At 41.9% G+C, this 24302-nt stretch overlaps 1 protein-coding gene across 1 annotated transcript; it reads right to left on the bottom strand.

The window, feature by feature from the left end:
- Positions 1-165: 165 nt before the first annotated feature.
- L1TD1 (LINE1 type transposase domain containing 1) lies at positions 166-18083 on the bottom strand. The gene is made up of 4 exons (XM_026497949.4): positions 18019-18083; positions 16866-16938; positions 4535-5607; positions 166-2029 (listed from the first exon to the last, which is right to left on the bottom strand). The coding sequence occupies exons 3-4, from the start codon at positions 5507-5509 to the stop codon at positions 422-424; spliced, it is 2583 nt and encodes an 860-aa protein (XP_026353734.4). The 5' UTR covers positions 5510-5607; positions 16866-16938; positions 18019-18083; the 3' UTR covers positions 166-421.
- Between the last annotated feature and the right edge of the window lie 6219 nt (positions 18084-24302).

The following is a 24302-nucleotide window of genomic DNA, read 5'->3' on the forward strand; positions in this document are numbered from 1 at the left end:
ATTTACATCATGATAAATGATATAAAACTGAACACCTTCTTGTGATTAAAGTTCAACTTTCACATTTTTTCCCTATTTAACTTAACCTGCCATCTTTTTTCCTGTGTTTTTCTATTACTTTCACCCCACCTCTCCCTACCTACGGTCACATTGACAGATTCCCTCCCTCTCCCCAGTAGTTTAGAAAGCCTACTCCTGCGCAAGCTACAATGATTAACATTAATTTTAATACACCCTTTAATTTCACCAACATCTAAGTAGTATCTGTAACTTTCCTTTCCCCTACTCGCCAAGTACACTGTTCACGGTCCATCCTCCTGGGTAGAAATGTGGTGTTTTAATTTCGTTTTCCTTTTTGACTTTTGCTGTGGGAGGAGGGTAATATATATTGCATGTACGTGTTTACAGTCATCCTAGATTGCTAAAGTACATCCTCTAGTAATTCTTTCAAAGAGGGTATGCAAGAAACAAACTTTGTGAATTCTTCAATATCAAAAAATGTCTTTGTTTTACCTTCAAAATCAAATGCCAGTTTGGCTGGGTATAGGATTCTAGGTGTAAAGCCTTTTGCCTGCAGCACTTTTATGACACTGCTCCACTGACTTCTAGCATCTAGAGTATCTAATGATAAGTCTGCGGTCAATCTGATTCTTGTTCCTCTATAGGTTATTTCTCTTTTTCTGGAAGCCTTAAGGATTTTTTCTTTATCACTGGAATTCCCAAATTTCACCAAGATGTGTCTAGGAGTGAGTCTCTTCTCATCAATCTTACTAGGTATTCGGTAAGCACTGACAACCTCAAGACTTGAATCCTTTAGCTCTGGAAAGTTTGCTTCAATTATTTCCTTAATTATTTCCTCTGCTCCATTCTCTTTATTATCTTTTTCTGGAATTCCTATCAAACGGATGTTGCAACTTCTGGATCTATCCTCTATGTCTCTTGACCTTTCTTTATTTATTATCTGTTTGGCCATTTGCATTGTATCCTTAGAGAATTCTTCAATACGGTCTTCTAGATTGTCCATTCTCTCTTCAAGTCTGTCTATTCTGCTATTCAGAACATCTACTGAGTTTTTTATTTCCAAGACCTCTGGAAAGTAATTTTTAATATTTGCAACCTCCTCCTGTAGGTCTCTGAAGTTGTTAATTACATTTCTTCTGAAGCTTTCTTCTGTTTCTTGTATTAAGTCTGTTTCTTTAGAAGTTTGCTCATCTGTTAGCAGAGTTTTGTGTCGCTCTTTCTCAGTTTTCCTTAAAAATTTGGTGATTCCTGATGGAGTACTCAAATTTGTACTTAAATGCCTTTTCAGCTTATCAGAACTTATCTCTAGTGATTTTAAGGGAGAGGCCAAAGGCAAGGTTGGACAGACTGTCCCAGCTCCTTGGTTTCTGGGCATAGCTGTTTCCTCTTTATTCTGGGTTTTCTGTAACATCCGGTGTTTCACCAGTTTTTTCTTCTCAACGTCCCGAGCCAAATAATCATAGGCAATTTCTTTAAGTCCATCTGAGGCCTCTTTTTTCTCAACCTGGGAGGCAGTCTTTACATTTTCTACTTCAGAGTCCTCTCCTTCCTCCCACGATAAGACTACTTCCATTTCCCACTCTGAACCTTCTTCTTCCTCTGGCTCAGAATCTTCTACCTCTTTAATTAAAACAATCTCCAGGCCATTACTGTTTTTTTCTTCAACTCCACATTTTGTATTTACCACAGAATGATGCTGAAAGGTTGAACCCTGTTCCTCACGTAACAATGAAGCCTCTTCTTCTCCCTCGTCCTCCAGCCCTGAAGTCTCTTCTTCCTCATCCAGCCCTGAAGTCTCTTCTTCTTCCTCATCCAGCCCTGAAGTCTCTTCCTCATCCAGCTCTGAAGTCTCTTCTCCCTCGTCTTCCAGCTCTGAAGACTCCTCTTCCTGAGTCTCTAAGTTCTTCACCTCTGGCTCAGCAAACTTTACTTCTTTAACAAATAGAAAGCTCAAGCCATCACTGGCTTCCCCCTCAACTCCATGCTTCAAATCTAGTAGAGCTTTCTCCTGAAAGGGGGAAAAAAAACTTTGTTTCTTGTGTCTTTTAAAGGAATTAATCCTCTCACTCTCTAATTGGACTACATATTTTAACAATTACCAAATATCTAGAAAATTCTTTAAGTATGACTTGTTCTCGAATGCCTAGGTTCCCAAACAAGTCATGTTTCCCCTGCGATCACCCCATCACACCTACTATGTGTGTAGCACCTGCAACAAATTTCCGTGAGGTCATGTTTAGTGTCTTCCTTCAATATTCCCAACACTGACCCTCAAGAACAACTCGTGTTAGTGAATGTCCGATTACATGCAAGGACCCTACAGTAAAGCAACTTCTCTAACTTCAGGGACACTACCAAAAAAAGCCCCCAAAACTGACATTTACTTCTCCCCCAAAGAAAACAAAAATAAATCTAGTATTTCTTAAAGATCTCACTTGCAGTTCAAGCTACAGCCACATTACTCAAAAGAAAGCATGTTTTTTGGTTAGGAGTTCAGGCTCAATTTAAGACTACTTTGTTCAGGGACACCTGGCTGGCTCAGTTGGTAGAGCATGCAACTCTAAATCTCAGGGTCCTGGGTTCAATCCTCACTTTGGGCATGGAGCCTATTTAAAAAAAAGAATGTCTGTTCAAACCCAGCTGTCACATTTGCTACTGGTGCATCAACTTGCCCTCTAGAATAGCATCTGATGACAACACTACTTCAGATCATTGCGAGGGTTAATTAAGACAACCTAGGTATTGAGCTGGAGACAGTACCTGTAATATATATGTTGGTTCATAATATTCCTTGAAACCCTGTACTTGCCTCTGAGCTTTTCACTTAATGCTCCCTCTATTATGGACTCTTCCCTATTTAGGGGTGGCTGGTCACTACTTGTCCTTCACCTCCCCAGACCATCAGGACAGGTTGGGTGCCTCATCTGTGTACATCACCAAGAAGTTAATTTCTGAGATTAAACGCTGATTCTCAAATAAAGAATTTATTGATCCAAGTATATCTCCTAATTCTAGACTGTCATTTTGCAAATATGTTACACTTCAAAATGTTGGGAGGGCAGGAAATTTGAGAACCCATCAAAAATACTGACTTATGATACAGACCTCTGAGGATACAAATAAATAGAGATGTTCTACTTATGTATTGGCATAATTAATATTGTTAAAATGTCTATACAACCCAAGGCAATCTGCAGATTCAGTGCAATCTCTACTAAAATCCCAATGGCATTTTTCACAGGCATAGAACAATCATAAAATTTGTATGGAATCACAAAAGACCCCTAATACCCAACACAATCTTGAAACAGAATAAGGCAGGAGGCATCACACCCTGATTTTAAACCATATTACAAAGCTATAGCAATCAAAACAGTACAGTACTGTATAAAGTTACAAAAACAGACACATAGATCAATGTAAACAGAATACAGAATATATGGTCAACTAATTTATGGAAAAAGGAGCGAAGAATACAGAATGGGGATAGTCTCTTTAATAAATGGTGCTGGGATAACTGGACAGTCACATGCGAAAGAATGAAGCTAGACTACTATCTTACACCACAGACAAAAATATGAAATATACACACATCCAAGGTGAGAAATAGAGAATCTCTATATCACAGGAATGACCTCTCAAGATCGGGATCACAAAAAACATGCAGAAAATAACCTAACTGTTTTCAGTGAAATCAACATGGGAACATAATCTAATACGATTTAAGAGACAAAAACCTAATTTAATATGATATAAAAACAAAAATCCATACATGGAATATGTAACAGCTATATATTAGCATTAATGAACACTCAAATAGGCTTTAGTAAAATAGGTTTATCTGCATTTTCCTGATGGCTAATGAAGACGGCTTAGCAAGACTACTTTATGAATTCAAAGTTGAAAGTATTTGGTAATTTTTTTTCATAATCCTATTGCATGAGGGCTTTTAATTGAACTTACTCAATTGTTTATTTCTATTTTTCCCTTTTACTGATTTAAAAGCTACTATCTTAGGGGCGCCTCGGTGGCTCAGACCTTAAGCGCCTGCCTTTGGCTCAGGGCGTGATCCCAGCATTCTGGGATCGAGCCCCGCATCAGGCTCCTCTGCTGGGAGCCTGCTTCTTCCTCTCCCACTCCCCCTGCATGTGTTCCCTCTCTCGCTGCCTGTCTCTCTCTGTGTCAAATAAATAAATAAAATCTTTAAAAAATAAAAATAAATAAAAAATAAAAGCTACTATCTTAGTGTTTACCCTTAAATACATAACATATACATTTTTCTTTTAATGTCTGTAATGAATATGTACAATCTCTTCTCAAACAACTCAAATCTAACCTCTTCCAAGCTTCCAACACCAGCCATTAAAAGAAAACAAGCCTTTAAGTCATTACTTTTAATGTCATGCTTTTACTTTTAATAAATTATTTCCTAAAAATTGGCTTAACCTTTGGAATAACTTTACCAACTATTACTTATTCTCTGTACATAAGCTCCACAGATCTGTCTACTTACCACTTTTTCTTGAATCCCGTACCTTCTTCCTTTCTTTATTTTTTCCTTTTGTGGGAGTACATCTTTCAGTAATTCGTTCATTAACGGTTTTTGGCTAATAAAATTGCTGAGACTTTGCAGATCTGAAAAAGTCCTTACTTCATCATCACACTTAAATGTTAATTTAACTTGGCATAGAACTTTAGGCTCAAAATCATTCTCCCTCAGAACGTTGAAGATGTTACTCCATTGCTTACTAATGTCCAGTGTTGCTGACGAAAAGTCTGCCACCAATGTAAGTACTGCTCCTTCATCTTCTCTGGAGGTTTTTAGAATTTTCTCTTTATTCTTTAAATTCTGAATGATTTTTTCCTCTCTCTCTTCCTTGACCAGTTCATCCTCCCCACGATTCTCCTGTGTTACTTCTGTATGGAGGCTTCGCTCTCCCCAAGTATTGTCTATATTGCTTACGGCTTCTTCCACACTTTCCACAACTTTGTCATTTTGTGACTCATCACAGGATAATTCCTTACCTTGGTCCATACTGTACTCCTCAGCTTTGTCTAATTTGCTACTCAACTCACTCACTTCCTTTCTTTTAAAAGTCAAATTTTCAGTATCTTCATCTATTTCAGAGTTTGCTCCTTCTATTTTCTCTACCAACCCTGTTTTTTGTGTGGCTAAACCTTTTATTTGTGGCCACTCCTTTTTGATACTGGAGTTGTTTATATTTTTCACTTCAGGTATTTTACTTTCTACTCCTAGAATTTCCTTTAGGTCCTTTTTAAGGGACTCCCTTATCTCTTCAACCATTAAGTCCAGATTTTCCATCAAGCCTTTAAACTTCATCAGCATAACTGCTGACATGTCTTTGCATTTTAAATCTAATACCTGAGGCATCTCCTGGTCAGTTTCTATCAACTGAATTCTTTCCCTATGGGTGCTATTTTCCTGTTTCTTTGCAAGTCTACCAATTTCTGACTCTACAATGGACATTGTGGATACGTTGTTTTATTTTCCAGAAGAGTAATTTTTGCTCTTGCAGGTCTGCTAGACTCCCCCAAACTCAAAAATCTTTAAAATATATATATCATCTGAAATTAAAAAACAAAACAAAACTCATTTACTGAAGAATTCTTTTGAGAAGCACAGTAATCAAGAATATAAATGTGGTTATTAAGTAAACTACAGCATGAGTACTCCACAACAATTTAATATAAAGGGTAACAAGATGGGTATATGCGTACCAAAAAAGAAATCAGAATTCAAAATTCATACATTATTAAAACCCCATTCAAGTAAAGCTTTGAATGCCATAAATCAACCAAATAGATCAGAAAGAACGATGGAAATTGGCCAGTTTCCTATACTATTAACTTTGCTGCCTATGTTCTCTGTGAGAATTAAACAGATTACAAGAAAATAAACATTATTAAAAAGAGTGTACCATACCAAATTTTTCAAGTTTAAGGTGACTTGGATGGAATCTTAAACAAAATGGAAAGAGAAGCCCCTTTTTTGATTGCAAAGAGTTAACATTAAGACTTTATTTCTTAAAACCAGCTCTCAGGGTGCCTAGGTGGCTCAGTCAGTTGAGCTTCTGACTCTTGATTTCACCTGAGGGGGCCTGAAGCTCTGCTCTCAGCAAGGAGTTTGCTTGAGACTGTCTCTCCCTGAACCCCTCTACAACTCTCCCCCAATCATGCAGCCTCTCTCCCACTCAAATAAATAAAAAAAACCTTAAAAGACAAAAAGCAAAAACTACCCAGCTCTCAAGTCAACTCAGACTATTATTTTCCAGAATACAAACATTAAGGCATACCCTGAGAGGGAACAGAGCAACTAAAACCCATGCCCACTCCCACCTCACAAAGGCCCCTTTATCTTTCCTTGATGGGACTCACTTAGGTTGTTCATTTTTGTTTTTCATCATTCCACCCTACTGTCCTGACCCTGCATGGTGGAGACGGAGATACCACCACCCATTCCTCATCCTTTACTTAATGGGGATGAGAAGTGGGTATGCACAACACACACGCTTTGGACAACAGCTGGGATGCCTGATCCTGAATCTTGTCCTCTGCAAAGCCTAGTAGGTATTCAAGTTTTAACCAGTTGCGTTTACTGATACAGCAATGCTGTAAAGACCCTAACTGCTTGAACTTGCAGGTATGAAAAGAAAAATCACATCCCCTTTAACAGAATTCAGCGACTTAATGGAAGAAGATTAGGGTAAATAAACAAAATGCTAGCTCCTATCGAAGCAGATGAACAGAAGAGAAAGGGGAAACAGGAGTATGCACAGTAGCTTTGAGGAATAGAACCAGAAAACTTCCCAAGCCTCTAATGGAAACAAAACATGGATCATAGTAATAGAAACCCCCCTGAAATTAAGTCACCTGACTGAAAAAAATCATCTGATCTGGTGCAAGGTTAATAAAAGGTGCATATACCTCTCTATATAATCCTGGTAAGACTTCTGAATGCAGACATGAGCCATGTAAGTTCCCAGGCACGCGCTCCCATTTCGTGAGCACAGACTATATGCTAGTTACTGTCCTGGATAGTAAAGGAGAAAGAGGTTGAGTAAAAACTGACAGGGATGGGCACCCAGGACGCTTAGTCACTGAAGGGTCCGACTCTTGATTGCAGCTCAGGTCATGATCTCAAGGTCCTGAGATCAGAGATGGAAGTCCTGCATCCGGCTAGTGCTGGGTATAGAGCCTGCATAAGATTCTCTCTCTCCCTCCCTCTGCCCCTCCCCACCGATACTCTCTTAAAAAAACCCTGACATGGAACCTCCCCTTCAAGGGAGAGAACATCTAGGGAGAAACAAGTATCAAACGGCAACTGTGCCAACTTACAAAAGGTCGGGGGTCAGGGGTGTCTACACCAGGTGTCATCTGATGTACAGGGATCCCAGGAAGGCTTCCCCACAGAAGTAGCTCACACTGAACCTGAGAAATAAGCAGCAGCCACATAGCAAGAATGGAAGCAGGCACACTCCACGCCAAGGAAAAACTACCCACAAGGCTGTAGTAAGCGTCTGGTAAGATAACCTACAGAGGGAAGGAGCAAAGGGGACGGCTTTATAGTATCTAGCCTCCCTACTAGACAAATGCTTGCTATGTACCAGAACATGAAAGGCCAAGAAAAAACCAGGTTTAAAGGAAGAGTACAAATTTTGTTTGACCTATCAAGTTTGAGGTGCTTGTGAAAATTAGAGAACCAGATAAGTGGGTCTAGAACCCAACCTAGCTTCCGCTCTGCAGATACACATTTGTGAATCATATGCCCAAAGGCAGTTAATTCCACAACTAATGAACATTCCAGAAAGAAAAAAAATCAAATTAGCATGAGACTAAAGAAGATGAGATGATAAACCATATACTGGGAGAAAATATTTCCAAAAGAAACATCTGATAAAGGATTGTTATTCAAAATACACAAAGAATTCTTACAACGCAGTATAAAGAAAATGAACCACCTGATTAAAAAATGGGCAAAAGACCCAGAGACACCTCACCAGGGAAGATCTGCAAACAGCAATTCAGCATATGAAAAGATGCTTCACAACGTGTCAGCAGGTAAATGCAAATTAAAATAATGAGATACCACCACACGCCTATTAGAATGGCCAAGGTCCAAAACACTGACATCAGATGCTGGTAAGAATGTGGAGTTAATGCTGCATTCACTGCTTATGCAAATAAATACTATTACAGCTATTTCGGAAGACAATTTGCCAGTTTCTTACAAAACTAAACATACTCTTACCATATGATCCTGCAATTGTGCTCCTTGGTATATCTCCAAAGGAGTGGAAAACATATCCGTACTAAAACCTGCATACCGGGAGATTTATAGCAGCTTTATTCAGAATTGCCAAAACTTACAAGCAACCAAGATATTTTTCAGTAGGTGGATAAACTGTGGTACCTCCAAATAATGCATTATTCTTCAGTGCTAAATAGAAATGAGTTACTAAGCAGTAAGAGGACAAGGAGGAATCTAAAATGCGTATGACGAAGTCAAAGAAGCCAACCTGAAAAGACTACATACTGTATGATTCCAATTACATGACAGTCTGGAAGAGCCAAAACTATAGAGACAGAAAAAAAGATCAGCTATTCTCAGGGATTAAGAGGAGGGAGATGAACAGGCAGCGCACAGAGGAATTTAGGACAGTAAAACTAGTGCTAGATGGAGGTCACACAGTTGTCAAAACACACAGAAACTCAAGAAAATTCACTTACCAGGAGCAAACCCTAATGCAAACTGTGGACTGTGGGTGAGAATAACACATCAATGTAAATGCACTGGTTGTAACAAACGTAGCACTTGGGCGTGGGATGTTATGAGGGAAGCTGTGCATGTGTGGGGCAGGGAGCATATGGGACTTCTCTGTACTTTTGCACTCAATATGCTGTGAAACTAAAACTGCTCCAAAAATTAAGTTTATAATTAAAAAAAAAACTTAGCATGGAACATCTTGTCTGCCAATGACGAAGCCTAAAAAAACAGAACTTCAAGGACCACTAAAAAGATATAAGAATCACAGGAGCAGCTCACAGGTCATTCATGTCAGCACAAAAAGGATACTTACTTACAATCACATAGTTCAATAATGTCTCATTACAGAAAAACCAAAATAAGAAAAATGATAGCATAAATTTAAAAGATTTCTAAGTACAGCATTTAAATTAGTAAAGGAAACAGCTATTTAAATTCTAAAATAACTCAGTCAAGGGGCACCTGGGTGGCTCAGTCAGTTAAGAGTCTGCTTTTGGCTCAGGTCATGACGCCAGGGTCCTCAGTGGGGAGTCTGCTTCTCCCTCCCTCTGCCCCTTCTCCTGCTCATGCTCCACCTCAAATAAATAAATAAGATCTTAAAAAAAACCATTTCTTTGTTGTCTTGAAAAAAAAAAGTACATCACTACATTAACTACTCAAAAAAGAAAACATTAATAGTTGCAAAAAATCTTGACCCTAGCATCCATTCATGATAAAACTCAAATTATAAGCAACAGGAGGTCAAAGGAAAGGTTTATACTAAAAACTCTTGATTAAGTCCAAGATAAGGTCAAAAGAGAAAACATAAACTTACTAATACAAAAAGTGACTGATATTAGTTACACACATTTCATCCCTCCTAATGAAATAAACTAGAAAATCCAACACCAGGAGTTGTACCTGAAACTTAATCAAGGCGACTAAGAGAAAGCAAGGAGTGGAGTCCACTGGGTAAGACTTTCCACGGAGCTTCAATACTTCAGCGACACGGCAGACCAGGGATCTATTGCAATTTAGGAGACCAAGGGAACATGTGCCCCGTATCTGGATCCCAATTGAACAATCAGCACAGATGAGCAGGAAATTCTGAATGTGGACCAAATAAATATTAAATGATACTCAGAAATACGAACTTTATTAGCTGTGATAATACTGTGGTTATTTAAGAAATGTCCTTACTTTTTAAGAGATAGATATGGTTCAGAAGGCCCAAAATGGCATCACTTAGGTTAAGGGCCCACATCAGTAAACCAAGACTGATACCTAACTGCAGTTTCAACACAGGACGGTAACCTTGAAGAGGTCAATCGGGAATTTTCTGGTCAGCACCAATAATCTGTCCTGTGGGCCCTCTCCTTCCCCCAAAAGATGAGATAATCCACCTATTAAAACCCTTTTGTCCCCAGATGAAGGGAACCTCACCTGAACTAATCCTTTTTCTGTTTAGGACTTCCTTGTCCTGCCTTTAAAAACCTTTCCCTTTCCGCAGACCTTTGGTGTTCCCCTCTATTCGCTAGACAAGATGCAGCCCAGTGCATGAATTAATAAACTTGTTTGAATTTTTTTTTAAACACTTAAGTTTTTAAAAAACTGAAGCATAGCTGACATATAGTATTATGGTAGTTCAGGCATACATATAGTGATCTGACAATTATCTACCTTACAATACGTTTACCATGTTGAGTACAGTTACAATACTGAAACTTTAAAGATAAAATGACATGTCCAGAATTTACTTTAAAATATTTCAGCAGGAACACCTGGGTGGCTCAGTTAGTTAAGCGTCTGCCTTCGGCTTGTGTCGTGGTCCCAGGGTTCTGGGATCAAGCCCCAGATCAGGCTCCTTGCTCAGTGGGGAGCCTGCTTCTCCCTCTGCCTGCCCCTCCCCCTGCTTGTGCACTGACAAATAAAATCTTTAAAAAAAAATAAAATAAAATACTTCAGCAAAAAAGGGAAAAGGAATAACAAGGCAGGGGCACCTGGGTGGCTCAGTGGTTAAGTGTCTGCCTTTGGCTCAGGTCATGATCCTGGAGTCCTGGGATCCAGTCGCGCATCAGGCTTCCAGCTCAGTGGGGAGTCTGCTTCTCCCTGTGACCCTCTTCCCTCTCATGCTTGCTCTCTCTCTCTCTCTCTCAAATAAGTAAATAAATAAAATATTAAAAAAAAAAAAGAGTGCCTTTGCCAGCGGTTAGGGGAGGCAAGAGAAAAAGGGGCTTACTAGAAGAGTCTTACAAAAAAGAGGGCATTAAATTTCAGTTAATGAAGTGGGAAAGTTCTGGGGGCGCCTGGGTGGCTCAGTCGTTAAGCGCCTGCCTTCGGCTCAGGGCGTGATCCTGGCGTTCTGGGATGGAGCCCCACATCAGGCTCCTCCACTGGAAGCCTGCTTCTTCCTCTCCCACTCCCTTTGCTTGTGTTCCCTCTCTTGCTGGCTGTCTCTATCTCTGTCAAATAAATAAATAAAATCTTTAAAAAAAAAATGTAAACTTTAAAAAAAAAATGAAGTGGGAAAGTTCTAGAGATCTGCTGTATGACATCATACCCATAGTCAATAATACTGTATTTTACACTTAAACATTTGTTAAGAGCGTAGATCTCGTGTTCAGTGTTCTCACCATGATTAAAAAAAAAAAAAATCACGGCATCAGGTCATTGGAGGAGAGGCTCACTCCCTGCTCGCCCTGCTGCAGGAGGTGGTCAGTGGCTGATTTCCCCTGCAGAGTTCAGATGGTCAGCGTGAGCCCTGAGTGTGGAGGAGGCCCACAGCTGTGGCATGCCCCTACTTTCTTTGGCTTGTTCAAAGTGAGGCTGATGACAGTACAGAAGCGAGGCTTTCCCATGCTTTCCTCCGTTTCCACTGTAAGGGCCAAGTGCTCTTTCAGTCACCCATCTCCTTCTCTTAAGACACAGTGTCTTTATTTTATTATTATTATTTTTTTTTTCCTGAAGACATTTCTCTTTTCCAGTGAGACAAAAGCAGCAGTGATCAGGTCTTTGAACACTAGACTGTGCCTTATCCTCTATTCAGCCAAACCTTCCCATGGCCAAGGTCTAGGCCCTGAAGGCTCCAGGGAGAATTACACCTTGGCAACCCCAGGTCCCATCTCCTTCTCTGACGTCCCCTCCTCCCAGCTCTCCGACTCCTTTTCTCTCCCAGCCTCATCTGGCCTCCAGTCCCAAGATGGCGAACACCTGGCATGGGGGTGGCTGATCTTTCTGGGCCCATGGGGAACATTCCTGACCGATCATGCCCTCTTTCCTACTGAGCACAGAGGTAACTTTGAAATCCTTCTCCGCGCAGGATTCCTTCAATTAGAGTTGACAACTGAGATGGAAGCCATCTACCATTCATACTTCAATGACTTGACCATTTTCTTTCAGCCCATCAAGCTAGACCCTGTGGTCGATCGTTTTAGGTCTTCCTAACAGCCCTGTTCCCTTGCACATGCACATGGTGTGTCTGTCTAGTGAGGTGTTCCCTCCACTTTTAGGCCCAGAGTACTAAGCTGTTTGAGTATTTTGCATTACTATGTAGAATTTATGCCATTTTTATGGTTTCTCTTTCAGAGCTGTCTTTGGCTTGTTCTTTAATAGTATCTTCCTACATTCTCGAAGCAACTTTCCAGAGCATAACCTGCCATTTCAGTCTCCCTAGACCATTCTACCTCCACCCCTCAGGTGTTAACCTCCCTTCCCATTTCATGGGGAACACTAGCAGCGGCTCCCTTGGCCTCCTCCCCTGCCTCACACACGCACCCTGAACTCCCTCTGCATCTCCCGCTTGAGAGTCTTTGTAATGACTCTGCCTGGAACACTGGTCCTCCCTCTTCTATCTCCTGAGATGTTCACTTTTCTTTCACACCCGGGGACAGCTCACCTAGAGCTAAAACCTTCCTTTGCTGTCTCTCACCACAAGCTGACTTGGAAGTTCCCTCCGCTGTTCCCCCACCGCATCTTCTCCCTACCTGGATTACAGTGTTTATCCTGGTGAATTGGCAGGTATCTCCTTTCTAGTCTGATTTTCATTCTAGCCCCGAACAATGTCTGGAATGTGGCAAGAATTCAAGTCATATTTGTTAATTAAATAAATGAATGAATTGGGAAACTGAGGCAGAGAATAGCTCTTGCCCCTCTCCCAGAGTTAGTCATCTCCTCAACCTTCCTGTTAAAGTTCTTTATCTGAACTTCTCTTTTTCAATGCTATCATTTTCTAGCATTGGCTTTAGTTATATCTTTAAACAAATCTTATCATCCCGCCCACTCTGGGGGCCCCTTGAGGCAGCTACCAGATCTAAATCAACTATGTATCTCCCAAAACGTATACACAGTTTATCACACATGTCCTTTTTTTTTTTTAAAGATTTTTATTTATTTATTTGACAGAGAGAGACAGCCAGCGAGAGAGGGAACAGAAGCAGGGGGAGTGGGAGAGGAAGAAGCAGGCTCCTAACGGAGAAGCCTGATGTGGGGCTCGATCCCAGAATCCTGGGATCACGCCCTGAGCTGAAGACAGACACTTAACGACTGCGCCACCCAGGCGCCCCACACATGTCCTTTTATTAATGTTTGTTGAATCAATAAGTTGTCTTTATATTGCTTTATTCAGAATAAAAGGTCAATATAGGTTCGTTGAATTAAACCAAATTTACCCCTTTGTCCCCAAACTGTCAATATCTAAAAAGACCAGAAACCGAAATGGATTATAAAGTCCATGAGGGTAGGGGTGGTGTGCCTGTCTTGTTTTTGTATTATTCTTAGCAGAATGATGGACAGTGATAGGTACTAAATAAATGTTTGTTGATGAAGGAATGAACATCCTGGGGCGCCTGGGTGGTTCAGTCGCTAAGCATTTGCCTTCGGCTCAGAGCGGGATCCCAGGGTCCTGGGATCGAGCCCCACATCGGGTTCCCTGCTCTGCTGGGAGCCTGCTTCTTCCTCTCCCACTCCCCCTGCTTGTGTTCCCTCTCTCGCTGGCTGTGTCTCTCTCTGTCAAACAAATAAAATCTTAAAAAAAAAAAAAAAAGAATAATGAGGCAAATGGGGAAGATACCTATTCTTGAATCTGGGTGATGGGTAGGATTCATTCCATCATATGTTTGCAAGTATTCCTAACATTTTTTTTAAGATTTTATTTAAGTAATCTCTACACCTTACATGGTGCTTGAACTCAACGACCTCGAGATCAAGAGTCACACTGCACTCACTGATGCAGCCAGGCGCCCCCCCCCCCCCCCGCCCCCATCTCCTAACTAAAAAAATTGTTAAGGAAACCACTGAGGGGCGCCTGCCTTAGGCTCAGGTCATGATCCCAGCATTCTGGGATCAAGCTCCGCATTAGGCATTGGGCTTCCTGCTTGGGGGAAGCCTGCTTCTCCCTCTCCCACTCCCCCTGCTTGTGTTCCCTCTCTCGCTGCCTCCCTATCAAATAAATAAATAAAATCTTAAAAAAAAAAAAAAAGAAAGAAAGAAAGAAAAGAAAAGAAAAAAGAAAAGCACTGAACTCTCCCACCTGAAATACAGACTGCTCAGTATGTCCTACAAGATACTATTAGAGCAAATGCCAAAGAAAACTGAAAATAAGGGCAACACCGTACAAATGCACACAAAATTGAAGCACGAAGGTAATACAGATCAGATAAAGCACCATTCAGGTCAAAAGTATGAAATAAAGCAAAGCATTTTTCAGGTATGATAATCAAAACTAAGTATCCGTGCCCCCAACAACGTGGCTAAGTAAAAACCAAGAAGTTAAGACAAAAGGCTGAGATAACAGTAGAAATTTAAAAGTGTAAAAAATAAAATCAAAAGCCAAGTAAGAATTTTCCTTTAAAGAGAAAAAAATTACAAAGTGCAAAATTAAACATGAGAAATGATCTAATACAAGAATTTTAAAAAGGCGGTTTGCAAATGTATGGTAATTAAAAAGCTAAAAGAAATAAACAGTATCCCAGCAAAACTTTTAAATAATCAGGGGCGTCAGGAAGGCTTAGTCGGTGGAGCGAGGGACGCTTTATCTCCCAGTTTTGAGTTCGAGCCCCATGGTGGGTGTAGAGATTACTTTAAAAAATAAAGTTACAAAAACCCAACAAACCTTTCAAATAATCAAATATTGATCCACAAAGTAAAAACAAACACAAACCCCTCATCAGATCAGTATTATAAAGAAAAATCAATACAACATTTAACGGTTCCATATCCAGAAGTTTCCATTGAACTACACAACAATTTTCATTAAATACTTCTGAACTGCAAGAAAGCTAAAACAGAAGCAAAAAAAAGTTAATAAAACATGTAAGTAACCCACAGAAGAGGGAACATCCTAAACCACCACAAAAAAATCATTAATGTTCCTTATATTAAAAGCTTTTATAATAAGCTAAAATAAAAAAATAGGACATGCAAAGCAATACCAAAATACGAGAAGTTGCACAACCCTGGAAGTTGAGGATATTTATATTAAAAAAAAAAAGTTTAATTTTTGCCTATCTGGAGTGGGAGTGGTTACAACTCTCCAGGAAACTGAACACCTACTAAAATCAGATATATTACATAATAACTCTGCCCTTGAGAATCTACACCAGGAAAAAAACCACTCTGTACAAAGAATACAGAGACAAAAGGTTTAGCATTGTGTTTTTGTGACAGAAGCTCAGAAAGCAAAGTCGCTTAGTAAGAGGATTGAGCCGATGAAGGTCTACCACACTGTGCAACTCTAAGCAGCCATTACCGAGCATATGTAGAGACAAAACACACGGCTTTAGAGTGTCCTTGGTACATTAAAGAAATAAGCTGCAGAATACGCATGTAGTATAATCTCATTTTTGTAAACGCGCACAAAACCAACAGAAATGAGAATGAAACCAACAGAAATGAGAATGAACAAACATGAAAATATGCTCAATTTTATGAATCCGGAAAATGCAAACCAGAGCAGATTCTAGTGTTTTAAAAAGCGGCTTACAGCTAGGGTTGGGGAAAATATCTGCCTTCTCCACCCTGAAAGGGGCACTGGGAATTATCAGAACCTTCTGGGTAATTAAACTGGGGAAAGCATAATACCATTTAGAAAAAGTTCAAGTGAGTCTTTTCCTTATTCTCCCATGTACCCAGAAAAACCTGGACATGGTACATGGTAAAGAAACAGCAAACCAAACTCCAGATGGCCACAGGGAACACACGCACAGACAGAAGTAACTGGCTGCCCATTTTGAAAATTCACCAACACAAAGGAAATGCAAGCAGTTAATAAACATATGAAAAAGCAGTCAAGCTAAGGAAATGCAAACCAAAACATGCTGGTCCATCCGGGAGATTAAGAGAAAATTTATTCATCCTCCCCCTACCCATGGCCTAGGGTGTGTGAATTGCTCAAGATTCGCCCTAACAGCCTCCAGTCTTCAGAGTGCCCTCCTGTGGAATACCTGAAGTTTCTTAAAACAGAAACCCAAACTCATGGCTGCACTGATTAAAAGCCTCCCCAATTTTCCTACGCTTAACCCCTTTTGATAGCCATCCAACCCTGACCCGAAACTCGCCAACTTGGCCCCAGCCTCAGTGTTTGCAAATCCCGTTTTCCTCCCTGATTAGGGATTCTGAAGCCAGAGCTGATAGATTTCAAGATGTCTGGGATCTTCGGTGGGAAAGAGACCCCAAATTTATTTTCATTCATCTGTGACAGGAATTTAGCATTTGACAGTGATCAGTATAATACACTGAGATACAGAGTATGTGATCTTCTTATTTAAATAACAAAACCGAGTGGCAGGTCTAAACTACTTTTTAATTTGACTTAACAAGGGTAAAATTGTTTCACTGTACCTTTAACAACTGTATTGTGAAATACCTGTGATTTCTAGTGGTGACAAAATCGGAGATTCCGCTAACAGCCGACAACCACAGCCCCAGGCAAAGGATTCCTGGCCTATACCATCTGCTCCAAGACTCACGGCTCAGGGGTCCAAAGGTCAACTGCCCAATTCATTCTGAACTTCGCACACCGGCACCCTGCGGTTCCACTTCTCCCGCTCCCCAGCCACTCAATCACCAAGTCTCAGGGGCTTACCCAGTGAAGGCCGTTCACCTGGAAGAAGTTCTCGGCAGAACAGGACGTGGTCTTCGCACATTTGTCTCCGTGCCTAGAGTTCAAGCAAAGTCCATGATGCAGAATTTAAAGTTTAAGGTTTACAGGCACCTGGGTGGCTCAGTTAAGCGCCCGACTTCGGGAAAGGTCACGATGCCGGGATCCCGGATCGAGCCCGGCATCGGGCTCCCTGCTGAGCGGGGAGTCCGCTTCTCCCTCCCTCTGCCTCTCCCCTGGCTTGTGCTCTCTCGCTCGCTCGCTCTCAAATAAATAATAAAGTTTAAGGTTTAATATGTAGAGAAGTACCCCACTTTGTACATAGGGAAAAAAGGCTCTTCCCTAGCTGTATGTTTGCTTACATTTATAGGATCATAGGAGTAAGTATGCGAAGATGCAAAGTTATTAATGGAGAGCCTGGGAGTGGAGGTGAGGGGGTATGCTGCATGGAAAGTAAAGATATAGGGCCCCAACTGCGGAGGTAAGCAGAGGGACAGGGAAAGAGGGTGGTTTCTTCTTTGTGCTAGTTGGGGTCTATTTGCTGACATTTTGGCAGCAAACATATATTCTTTTTGTCTTTTGAAAAAGAATTCAGTCATTTCTAACAATGAGGAAGATGCAGAAAGTCACTACCTTCAAACCGATTCCCTTCTAGTTTATGGGAAATACTGCGAAGATGGGTTGGAGATGAAGTTCAAGGCCTCGCATCTAGGAAATGAAGACAGACTGAACCCCCAGGCCCGCCTGGCTCCAAAGCGCTCTCTCACTCCATGACTCCCCAAAGACACCATGGAAATTTTCACCTCCCCAACCCTTCTTTAAAAGCCAGTAGCTTAAATACTGCTTCCTTTCCTTGACTTCATTCTCTCCTCCTGGCGCTATTTTCTTTTCTTGTTTTAATAATCTCTACACCCGATGGGGGGCTCGAACTCACCACCTCACATCAAGAGTCTCACGCTCTACCGACTGCGCCAGCCAGGCAAGGCGCCCCTGGCACTGCTACTTTAATGTTCCTACTTTTCGAGGAGGGGACGCTCAGGAAGATGTCTCTCTCACCAGGCCCTGAGGAACAAAGCAGGTAGCAAAGCGAGAAGGGCCCCAGCAGCGCCCATTCCCCTCGCACTTGGGCCAGTCTTACCTGGAGAAGGGATGCAGCCTGAGGACGTACACACACGCCTAAGAAGGAGGAAAGATGGATTCAGCAAGTTTTGCTGGCTCCTCCCTTCGCCTGGAGGAGTTCGAAAGATTCTAGTCCAATCCCCTCGCAAGCTACCCTCCCTCGCCCCTCCCCCGGAAATCTCCTCCAATCCTGAGGCACTGGCTGACTTCCGGTTGCTGGCTGCCGCCGGAGCCCCAGCCCCCAGCTCTAATTCCTCTGAGCCTCGGGCTAAACGTGCCCCACCCCACCCCACCGCTCCACCTGACGCAAACTCCCAGCCCACCCCCAACCCACCTACCTCCACTCATGCAACCCCCTTCCGCACGTCACCGCCACCAGCCCTGACTCCTGTCTTACATCTCAATAAAAGCAATGTTAATTGCCTAGTTTACTCGGGCGGTAAACCCCAGGGGCCGTTCTCAATTCCATGGTTTTCTTCAATCCCCGCATGCAATCATGCCCAAACCCTTCTCCTTCCCCATGGCTTCAACGCAGTCGGAGCCCACCATTTCTTGCTGGTCTCCTGGCCTCCCCCTGGCCCCTCTGCAGTCCTTCTCCACAGAATCCCTTTGCGTGGTTTCCCATTTCAAATAGAGTAAAATTGTAACCCCTCATCCCATTCTGACTCCCCCTTTAACATTGTCTTAGTTCTACCTCCCATCACAGAAATAGTCTTTTTCCTGCTCAGAAAACACTGAAATTCTTGCCTCAGGGCCTTTGCGCTAGCTGTTTCCTTTCTGAGTTACATTTCCAGTTCTTTCACAACCCAGTCCTTTTGGTGCTCAGGTCTCGGGTCACATGCTAATTCCTCCAAGAGCCCTCCCGGAACTCTTTCCAACTGAGTCGCACACATTATCTTATCACCCTCTTTATTTGGTTCCCAGTGGTTAGAACCTGAACATACTCAACTTTGTGTTTTTTGGGGAATGTCTCTCTTCCACTTCCCCACTGGAATATAGAATATAACCCTAGTGGGGCGAGAATCTTGACCTTTCTTGTTCACTGATTTATCTTCTATACCCAGACTTATGACTAGTATGTACTGGGGCCCTGTGGGGAACAAGGGAATGAGTGAGTGAGCAGACTTGCCAAATCAGACTCTGGTGGTTCTCAGTGTACCACTAAATGCCGGCTATCTCCAGAAATAAGAGGGATGGGCCAAGCAGCTCTGGGGGAGCTGTCCTGAGATGCAGATTCAGGGGTTCTCAGTGGATGGGCTCCCCAGGCATGACTTGCATGCAGGGTTCAGATGGAGGTTGCCTTGGTCAAGGTTACATGGCTAATAAGCAGTGAAGCCTCCATACCTGGTAGTGCCCAATCAATGTGTGCGGAACACATGAAGGGCGCTGTTAACCTGAAAGACCTATGATCAGAGGAAAAGGAAGATTTATTTGGGATCAAAGAATTGTAATTTGGGGAGCACAGATTTAGGTAAATGTGCAAATAGCATTCTGCTTGTGGGGTAAAAGCAAGGGAGAGGGGAGAGGGCAATGACCTGAGTTTGAAGAAAAGAAAAAAAAAAGGTTTTCTCTGGGTGTTTTAACAGCTAAGCTACTTGGGGTTCTACATTGATTGACTACTGATTCTATCTTCAGGGAGTCCACAACCATCAGACTGGTGATCGGATGTCCGTTCTGCTAACTTCTCAAACAACTGCTTGAAACAACGACTCTACTGCCCAGTCCACAGGTTTGGGCCGTTACACCAAGGCGGGGTGAGCTGTTTCTCTACTGTGGCCTCTCTTGACATGTTTTTAAATGGCTCCAGTCATGTCAATTTTTCACAGTATGTAGTCTATTTTAAAAATTCCTTCTGCCTCTCCACCATTATTAATAAAATCACTCAAATGGAAAACAATAAAATTAAATAGGGCAATCAAGTGGCAGAAAAAAAAAACTTTAATGTGAGTGGTGGTTGAGGGCGAATCCATGAGCTGGAGGAGCAGGCTAGGTGACACGGTAGGGATGCGGTCAGAGTGATGGGAACCATACAGGACAAAGGGCCTCGTTTCTTGAACAAATAAATATCAAGGGGAAAAGAAAGGGGTGGGGGCTGCAAAGATGAAATCTCAATCTTTAAATCATTAAAAGAGACAATCACTAAGCTCTACCTATGAATAATATAGTATATGTTAATTAATTGAATTTAAATTTTAAAAATTTAAAAAAAATTTTAAAAAGTGAAAAAAATAAATGGACCAAGTAAATTAAAAAAATAATCTATCTATCTATATCTGTTTTTGGTAGAATTTTGTTCAGGAAAGAAAACAAACAAATATATAAATAAAAGAGATTTAATGTAGTATAGGGAAGAAAAATTCTTCTTCTGTCCTTCAAGTTCTTCCAGCTAGACTAAGAATTCAGTTTGTGTGAGAGAGGTCAACAGGAGAATGTGCCAGTTTTATTCTGTGCGCACAGAGGCCCAAGAACGAAATAAAACCTAAAGAAATGATCGAGACAGGCAGTTTTTATACTTTTTTAGACAGAGACAATAAATTTGTAAGGAATTGATAGGCTAGAGAAAACAGATGTTTGAGAGCTTTAATTAGTATGGATTATTTTTCAAGTACGTTCCGTTACAGGATTTTTCTCTCCTTCGGTGCCCACAGTTCTTGGTCACCCGGCTTTGAAGAATGAAGAGGGAGACCAGACAGAGTGGTGGGCCGCAAAGCAAGGTTCACTGAGCGAAGTGATAGCACAATGCTCCCGAGGAGGGAGGGGACCCTAGAGGGTTGCCGTCAGAGTTTCTAAGTCTAGGGGTTTTTATGGGCTTCTTGGAGGGCTGTTTAATCTGATGAATCCTCCCTGCACCTGTCACCCAATCAGGTTTTTGTCACCTACTATCATGTGGGGAAACGGCGGAGGGCTCCTTCCAGGGTGCTATAAAATCCTTGTAATGGTGGTTCCTTTTAGGGCAGGGACCCCCATCCTGGCCTTCCTGCCTTCCAACCATCCTTCAAAGCTTCCACACCCAAGACAGGGCTTGAACTCACAACCCTGAGCTGGAGAGTAGCATGCTCTACCCACTGAGCCAGCCAGGCAGCCCTGAGTTAGTAAAGATTTTAAGCAGAATTTTGGCTGAGCTAGATGAGGAGAAAAGTAGCAAGTTTTGTTTCTCAGCTCTCTTAGCTTTAAAGTTCCTGTGTCTGGTGATCAGGATGTCTTTTTACTTCGTAGTGCGGGGAGAGTGTCTTTCATAGGGGAGATTTGTTTCGCTTTCAGGAGGACGGAAGAGGGTCTGAGTGTCCTTGCACCAGCTATTTCTGTAGTAACTTCTATTCAGAATAATCAATATGCCAAAGTGGCGGCCTGCCCTTGGCCCTACAGTATCAGTTGTTACTAACTGAACACAGCATGTGGGGATCCCAACTCAACCACAGAAGAGCACACCAAACAGAGACAAAAAGGAATATTTGAACAGACTGGATATTTGATGATTTGAAGAGATTAGCTTTCATTTGCATTAAGTGTAATAAGGGTACTGTGATTAGGTGTTTAAGAGCGTAAGACCTCCCCCAGCCCTGTGTGCAGCAATTTTGGGGGTGAAAAGCTTTGAGCCTTGGGCCTTGGGTTTAATGGGCCCATCAAGGTCTATTTATTGTAAGAAGTGGAGTCGGCTTCGGTTGCAACCTAGAGCACAAGGGTGCCAGCTGGAGCCCGCTGTCCCCGGGGTATGCGGAGACCTTCCGGAGGGCATGTGGGCCTGAACAGTTGGGGCTTTTTATGGTAACATAGTACCTTATTTATTCTATCCATTAATAATTAATATTTGAGAACACTTACAATATTAATGGAACTTAATCTAAGAGAAGTTCAATTTACATTTTGTTTTACATCTCAATACATTTCAAAAAGAGAGACAGTCAAAATAATCACGGTCAACATTAGAATGTCAAAAACTTACAATGCTTAGTGCTACTATGCCTACATTCAGTAGTTGTTTTTTTTTTTTGTAAGATTTTATTTATTTATTTGAGACAGCGTGAGCAAGAGAGAGAGCATGAGCAGGGGGAGGGGCAGAGGAAGAGGGAGAAGCAGACTCCCCGATAAGCAAGGGAGCCCAAAAGGGACTAGATCCCAGGACCCTGGGATCATGACCTGAGTGGAAGACAGATGCTAACCCAATGCTTTCCCCAGGTGTCCCCCTTGGCTTCTTCCTGCTATTCCTTTATGATTTTATGAATGGGATTGATTGGAGAGGTACTTATGTTAATTCCAAAAAAAAGTACACAGCCAATTGCTATAGTTATAAGGAGGTAGTCAGGTCATGCAACTGCCCAGCGTTTTTGAGGCCAATAGGTTAAGCTCAAGAAGTTTAGCTAAGATTCAGGAATAAAAGCCCATACCAGATACAGTATGAAGCCAAATTGGGGGGGTAAGAAAACCTTAGGACCTGGATAAATCACTTTTTTTGGCATGGCAACAGTGAATTTTCCACCATTTTCCCTGTGGCTTTGGACAGTCTCAGGGCTGAGTCCTCTGCCCAAGCGCCCACCTGATAGTAGCAGGAAGGTGAGGGAAAAGATCATGGCGCCGCAGTCACCTGACCTACACTTGGTGGTGCCCAAGTAGCTTTAAAACAAACTACCCAGGAGCTTTGGGCAAACAGGGTGAACAAGCAGGCTCCCAGGGATGACCACCAGTTCATCTTTGAGTCTGCCCACCTCTTCAGACTTGACTTGCCTGTCGGGAGAGAAGATGTTGGCTGGTTCCAGTTGGATGACCAAGTTGACACCCCTTCCTCATGCCAGGACAACCCTAAGCCTGAAAGGAAGGTGTTCTTGAACTTGTAGCAGAATGCTGAAGAAAACCAACCTGGAGTTCCAGCTGAGACACAGCCCTTATACACTCATTCTCCTTGGAATGCCCTTCCTCACCCTAATTCTACCCTCCGTTCTGGGTCAGTCAACTCACTTGTCAAATATTGTGTATGTACTATGTGCCAAGCACTGTTCTCTCAAAGTTTGGCTTTGATGACACCTCCTCTAAGAAGTAGCCTTGTTGGACTCTGTAGCCTCAGTTAGGAAGTCTTCGGAGGGCCAGCATGCTGGGATTTCAGGGGCTCATTACTCTGCAAGTTTCCTTGGAATTCACCAATGCCCACTCATAAAGCTGGCTCCAGATTCAGGCAGTTGGGTTGAGATCACCACTTTGCCAGCTATGTGACTTTGAGTAAATGAGTTACCCTCTCTGTGTGTCTTTTCTAAAAATCTACAAAGTAGGCAAGATAGTACCTACTTCATGGTGTTGGGAGAATTGGAGATAGTTCAGTTAAAGTACCTTTCACAGAGCTTAGAAGTCAGTAATACATGCATATTGAGATAGATTTGTTAAATACAAGAAAGTACAGGGGCGCCTGGCTGGCTCAGTCCATAGAGCATGCAACTCTTGATCTCAGCGTCATGAGTTTGAGCCCCACGTTGGGCGTAGAGCCCACTTAAAAAATAAAATACAAGAAAGTATAGAGAAGCGAAAACACCTCCAACAAGTTGATGCACATTCTTTCAGATTTTTCTACACACACACGTACTTTACATAAAATATGAACCTCTTAGTGACCTTTTCTTCTTTTGGGATTCTGATGAGATTCGAGTTAAACATAAAAAATAATTGGGGGAGAAATATATATATATATGTATAATTCAGGATCTCCAGCTCTGTTTCCTGTAAAATTAGAAATCCTATGGTACCTACCTCATAGGTTGTGGATTAAATGGAGTAAAACATGCAAAAGTTTTTAGAATAGTGCCTAGGGCAGGCATGGTAATCCTCAGGTGTTTGCTATTAATATTGTTAATTTCATCAATTGCTTAAATGCTTGGCAGGTTTTTCCCCCCATCAAACAGGTCTTACATATTTTTTTTGGTTAACATTATTTCTGGGTAATAATTATTTTCATTGCTATTGTGAATGATAGTCCCCCCACCCCCATTTTTCTTTCTGGGAAAGTAGTAGCTGATATCCTATTGCTAATAGCTCATGGCCTAGCATCTCCTGGGAAAGACAGATCTTGCAAACAGATTAATTTTAACATACCATATTAATTGAAAAGATAATGATAAGCAGTGGTTCTATGAACGGTAGAGAAGGCTGTCAGCCAAACTTGCGGGGGAGGTCTGGGGAAGGTTTGTTAGAAGCTGTAATAGGGGACTGTGCCTTGAAGGACAAGGCATTTTGCACACCTTGCTAGTGATGTGCTCCCATAACTGCTTACCTGTTCCTCAGTGAAGGTGCCAAGGTGAGGGGGCTTTGCCTCCTACTCCC

This window comes from Ursus arctos, unplaced genomic scaffold, assembly GCF_023065955.2.
Source record: "Ursus arctos isolate Adak ecotype North America unplaced genomic scaffold, UrsArc2.0 scaffold_12, whole genome shotgun sequence".
Classification (NCBI taxonomy): domain Eukaryota; kingdom Metazoa; phylum Chordata; class Mammalia; order Carnivora; family Ursidae; genus Ursus; species Ursus arctos.